Raw genomic sequence first — 5,879 nt, 5'->3', positions numbered from 1 at the left:
GACGCGGAAGGGCGCGCACTGCGCCTGCTCAGGAGGCCGGCGGGGGGAGGGGCGAGGCCGCGGCTGCCCGGCGCGCCTGCGCAGAGAGCGAGCGGGTGCGCGCGGCGCATGCGCGGGCGGCGCGGCGGGCGGGGGGAGGCGGCAGGAGGGCAGCACGCAGGTGCGGGGTGGGGGGGCGCGCATGCGCTGTGCCCTTTGTGTAGGGAAGCGGCGCCGGGGGGGGGGGGGGGGGGGGGGGGGGGGGGATGGCGGGCGGGTGGGAAGTGGAGTGTTTACTTCGGCCCCGCGCAGGCGCGGCGGGGCACAGCGCGCGCAATCCGGGCGGGAGGGTGCGCGCCTGCGCGGGGGGAGGTGCCGCTGCTGGCTTAGCGGCCGCGCGGGTTCCCCTGAGCCGTGGCCTACTTCTCGCGGTGGCGCCGGGGCCCCGCGAGGATGGGAGGCCGAGCGGCTGTGTCCCTGCCATAGCGTGGAGGGGGGCCGCGGGTGGGGTGCGAGGGGAAAAATGCCTACAGCCGCTGCCTCCCAGCGCAGCCCGGCTGCGCTTGCAGGTGTTTCCGTGCCTGGAAGGGGCTATGAGGATGCTGAAGGGCCGGCTGCGCAAATCAGGAGAAGGAGCCTGAGGTCAGATGGCGTCGCTCCAGGGAGAAGCTCCAGCCGCGTGGGAGCGACAGGCCCGCAGCACGGGTTGGAGACCAGGGGGCTGAGCAGGGAGCCCTCCCGCAAGGGCTGTGCGGAGGCCGGTGTGGTAATCCTGCCCACCCAGCCAGCGCTGGGGGGGGCCACAGCAGGTACCCGCCGACGCGAAACCTGCCAGCAAAGCAGCTGCCAGCAACCCCAGCTTGCGAGGGGGGCTGGAGAAAGCACCACGGCAGCCACATCGTGCTTCAGCCAAAGGCTAACACAATGAACAAAAACTCCTATTAAAAACAGCCCCTGCTGATTTGGACACTGTGCACCCCTACCCAGCTCACTGTGCTTGCCCCAAACCCTGCCTTGCATGTTTGAAGCCTGTTTCTTGCTCTTTGAGCTTATTTCCACTGATGATATTTTGACATGACAAGAAGAAACCCAAGAGACCTGCTTTTCTGGCTCTATTTCATGCCCAGCATGCTGCAGCAGAGACACTGGCCAAGGAGCATCTCTAGTTACCATCACATTCAATCTAAAGCTTTCAAAGAGCAAAAATACCAGTTGTACTGCTACCCTAAACAGTAAAATTGTGTTGATATGCAGCGCAAGGCTTTACTGGAGGGTTAGAGCAGAGAAACGCACAGAATTTGGGTGGAAAACACACAGTACTCTCATACAGCGACACGTACACAGAGCTGGGCGGTTGGCTGCTAAGGGACCCTGATGCAGGCATCACACAGCTTTGATTGTGCCAGAGTAATCCTGCAGTAACAGTTCCCTGGTGGTGGGATCTCATCCTTTTGTAAGACATTTGTGTTTCTAGGCTGTTTTCGGGATGCTGGAGTGAATCACTGCCCAAGGCTGTATCAGCTGCCTCAACCAGCTGCTCAGCTGTTTTTCCCACACAACTGTTATTCTTTTTCCCTCTGAAAGCTGTGAAAGAGGTGGCTTGCAACAACACAAGGCTGCCCTTTTCCAAGCACGCATCAGCTTTTACCTCCATTCCCAGCACAGACCCAACAACTTTGGGTCTGTTACCAATCCTTAAATACCACATCCTAACAAAGGACAGCTGGTCCCAAGCCCTGCCTCACGCAGCAACTTCTCATAACAAGCTGATGACACACCTGGAGTTGTGTGTGATCCAGTCTTCCCTGCCCTCAGCCCCTTCCCCAAGAGCCTGTCCCAGGGTGGGAGCTAAGCAGAGATTATTTTTTGACCCCCAGGAGACCGGCTACCCACACACACTCCTAGTTGCTACCAGCAATGATCCCTGCACAGGTGTGAAAAAGCTACAGCAGCTTTTGGAGGCTGACCCCTTTTCCCCTTGTCATCCAGTCTTTCCTGCCCCTTGCCCTGGGGAGGGGGATCCAAGGGACCCCATCGGTGGCTCACAGCATCCCTGTGCCACGAGAGGGCACATCAAGCCCGCAGATGGCATTGCCCAAAATAGCAACCAGCCAAGCAGAACTCACAAGGGACAGGATATACAGGGAAGGGTGTCTTAGAAAGGAAAATGCATTCAGGCCCGTCCATGTTGCTGTACACAGACCTGAGTGGCTGCCAGCAGGTCACGAAGTTCCCTGGGGAATCAGAGGCTCTGGAAAGAGCAGACTCACAGCTTTCCCAGTCCCACAATGGTAATTCCCCTATTGTCAGAGCCCATCTCTCTTAAAATGTTTGGGTCCCCAGGCAGCTCTTAGCATTGAGCTTTCAGTTCCTGGACCACAGACTGCATAATGCTGGATGGTGTCACTGTCCCACAGGTCCATTATCCTGTTCTTCTGCTGGTTTCTTACTTGCCTGCTTCTTTTTTCCTCTGTTTTGCTTCAAGCCATTCTTCCCAGTTCTCAAGACTGCACCTCTCCAAGGACCAGTAGTTGCCCATCAGTTCACATCCCTAAGAAAAAAATCCCTTTCCAGTTCATGCCTACCTCTTCAAGACAGTAGGTGACCATCTTTCTGGTAGCCCAGCCACATCCTAACAAGGGCCACCTGGTCCTGAGCTTAGGTTCATGCAGCAGCATCTCATGACAAGCTGAAAATACACCCGACAGCCTCACTCTTGAGACCTGACCCACTTGGTGTAAGACCCCATGAGCCTAAAGCCTACAGCCTCTTAGCAGGGAAAAGATTGTATTTACAGGGCCATGGAAGGCATGGCCAGGCTGTTTGGGACCCTGAGCAGCTCAGTGCACACCCTCTCCCCCATGTAACTTCCCAGAACACCCACACAGAGCACCCTGCAGCTGCAGCACCCCAAAAAAGCTGCCAACCCTCTGCAGAGACACTCAGCCCCTATTTCCCCTATGCCCCCTTAGACAGCTGACAGATGCAAAGACATAACGGTGATGTGCATAGCGATTGTGGTTAGATTTTATTGGTTTTTTTGGTTTTTATTTTTTAACCCATAATATTGTTATAATACAAAATATACAGACTGGAGATGCCAAGCGGGTTGTGGGTCACCATGCCCCAGGGTGGGGGTCACACCATGCAACCTGCAGCGTGAGGGAGGAGGCGGCATCTGCTCCACGTGGTGGGGGACAGTGGGTACCCCAGAGAGCCTGGGAGGAAGGAGGATGGGGAGAAGGAGATAGGAGGTATAAGGGTCAGGATACCTGCCCTCCCACCCTTGGGAGACTGCAAGTGGGAGCTCAGCCCCATGGCAAACCCAGGAACAGGACTGTGAGATGAACAATGTGTTGAATGAACCTAAAAAACACATCACATCTGCAAGGGCTGGGCCAGGGACAGTCCTGCTGGGGGGCATCCCAGTAGCTTTGGCTCAGGGTCCGGGTGGGGTTTCTAATGGCTCCAACACCAGGGGTTCAGCCTGGGTCTGGGGCCCGGCCCAGTATGGATACTGGCCTTGCTCACCCCCTCCCCATCGATCCCAGACACCACAGCTCGGGCCAACCCCGCCCCCCCCCCCCCCCCCCCCCCCCCCCGCCGGCTGCTAAGGATGCAGAGGCTGGAGCAGCAGAGCCAGGGGCTGCCGGGACTGAATTCCCCAACGCCTGTGGGACTGCACAGAGGGACTTCTGGGGTTGGCATGGGGTTGTTAGTCCATGGGCATCAGTCCCAGCTACGACTCGGAGGGGTATGCAGGCAGGACAGGCCTGCCTGCACGCACCCAGCTCCAAGGAGCTGGCGGTGACAAAGACATGGGGAGCCCCAGGGTGCTGGTTCCATCCCTGGGGTCCCCAGGTAGGGTCTCACATGGCCATGCCAGGAGAAGGGTGAGCCCACCCTGCCCCAAGGTGACTCTCCTGCCCGCTGGCAGCACAATAACAACTCTTGGCCGGCCCCAGCCTTGACTTTCTCCTCAGGCACCTGCTAGCTCAGCCATGCCACCAGCACAGGGCTCTGCCCCACTGCTCACTCCACGGCCCCCCGAGCAGCGGGTGGGCTGGGGTGGGCCAGGGCACGTGAGCAGGGGAAGGTCAGCGGCAAGTGATGGTGGAAGCGTGGCTGTGAGGCCCAAGGGCCAGGGTGGCTGCCGGAGCCCAGCACAACTCCCTCCACCATGTGTCCCCATACCCTGGCTGCCGTGTCCTCGGGGAGGGGTGGGAAGGGTGTCTCTCAAAGTGGGTCCCTGAGGTCCCCTATGTGCCAGCACCATGAACTTGAGGGACAGGGGCTGAGGTTGCAGCTCCCCCAGCTCTGCATCCTCCATCCCAGGGGACCAGTGCCACAAGAAGGTACCTCAGGGTCCCTCTAGTCTCCCCTCTCCCCGTGTCAGGATGAACCTCCTAGGTTTAACCAGGCCCCCGGGACCAGGGGCTGCTCCCCACAGCTCATGCAGCGATGAACCCCAAGTGCCGATGCGGCTGCCTTCTCCAGGCATGGCCCCTCTGCCCACAGGCTGGCCCAGGGGCTGGGCAAGGAGGGTGGCTGGTGGCTCATGGCCGACATGCTGAGCATGCTCCCCACCACAGGACACAGCCAGGGCAGGGGAGGAAGCCATGGCACTGGCACCTGTTGCAAGACTTTATTGGTTTCTAGACAGCATTGCTAGAGGGTTTGGGCTGGAGCCAGTGCTGGGGGCTCCCGGAGCTGAGGAGGTGGCGGGGGGGAGCCATGGCTGCATGGGGTGCTGTGCATGGGGGGAAACCTCTATTGCAGCCCGAGGCTGCAGCTTCTCCACTGGGGACAGGTGCAGGGAGGTCCGTCCAGGCCAAACGCTCACCCTGTGCCAGCCATGCCCACACTCTGACATCCAGGAGCACCTGCTTGCGATCCCCTGAGGAAAGCAGAGCCAGCCCAGGGGGAATGGAAGATCCCGGTGCTGACTGCATCCCTGGGAATGGAGGCCCCTTCCCGCAGGCGTGTCTTGCAGCCAGCAGAGGGAAGGCTCGAGGGAAAAGTTGAGAGAAGCAGGTTCTGGGCCCAGTGACAGGAGAGCTCAGCTGGAGGCAGGTCCGGGAGCTAAATCACATTGTCAAAGAGCTGCATGGACCTCATGATGTTCTCATCCTGTGGGGAGAAGGTGGGAAGCAGGTGGCTTGGGCATGGAACAGCAATCTGGGCAGCTCCCCCCAAACCTGGCTTTACCCTCATGGCAGCTCTGACCCATGGAAAAAAAGAGTCCTTGGGACTACAGGCAATTTCCAAGCCATACCGGGATGCACAGCTCTCCTCATCCGCACGGGGATGCTGGCATGGACACAGTTCCCAAAGCAGAGCCCCCGCCTTGCCTCTGGGAGCCCTGCCTTCACTGCCTCTCTGCCAGGAGAGCCATGGGGAGACAGAGGTCCCCAGGGCACAGCAAGGTGGCCCAGCCCAAGAGCAGAGCTGCTGGTGGCTTTACCTTCTGGCAGGACTCCAGGAACTCCTCAATTGTCACCACGCCGTCCTTGTTTCGGTCCATTTTCTGCGGACAAGCACAGCATGGGACTGTGGCAGGGACAGCCCCAGCCCCAGGGAGAGCCCAGCACCCCACGCCCAGGTCCTGCAGAGGCTGGACACAGCAGACCCCTGCCTGAGCCATCCCCAAGCAGGACCAGGATGGCCTTTTCTCTCCCTGGCTCTGGCACAGCCCTGCTTCATCCCCAGGGACTGTGCCAGGTTTTGGGTAGCCACTGGCTCTGTGCTGGAGCTCTGCTTCCCCAGGATGTGATCAGCTCACCTGGAAGAAGTTCTCCACATGTTCCCGAGGTGCTTCCTCCCGCATGGCCGGGTAGGTGTATTTGCCCATCATGTCATAGATGGACTTCATGATGTCCAGCATTTCCTGCAGGGAAGGG

At 59.5% G+C, this 5,879-nt stretch overlaps 1 protein-coding gene across 4 annotated transcripts in view; it reads right to left on the bottom strand.

Annotated features, from left to right (window-relative positions):
- Positions 1 to 3,563: 3,563 nt before the first annotated feature.
- Positions 3,564 to 5,879, bottom strand: part of KCNIP2 (potassium voltage-gated channel interacting protein 2) — a 45,985-nt gene continuing 43,669 nt past the window's right edge. For all 4 annotated transcript variants that reach the window (XM_055790341.1, XM_055790329.1, XM_005238959.3 and 1 more), the window contains 3 exons: positions 5,762 to 5,866; positions 5,444 to 5,506; positions 3,564 to 5,109 (listed from right to left, as the gene is read on the bottom strand). In XM_055790341.1, the coding sequence (XP_055646316.1) occupies positions 5,062 to 5,109; positions 5,444 to 5,506; positions 5,762 to 5,866 (216 nt within the window). In that variant the 3' untranslated portion in view covers positions 3,564 to 5,061. The remainder of the gene's footprint in view (positions 5,110 to 5,443; positions 5,507 to 5,761; positions 5,867 to 5,879) is intronic.

This window comes from Falco peregrinus, chromosome 1, assembly GCF_023634155.1.
Source record: "Falco peregrinus isolate bFalPer1 chromosome 1, bFalPer1.pri, whole genome shotgun sequence".
NCBI lineage: Eukaryota > Metazoa > Chordata > Aves > Falconiformes > Falconidae > Falco > Falco peregrinus.
The sequence above is the reverse complement of the archived record's forward strand: the minus strand, read 5'-3'. Positions and strand labels throughout refer to the sequence as shown.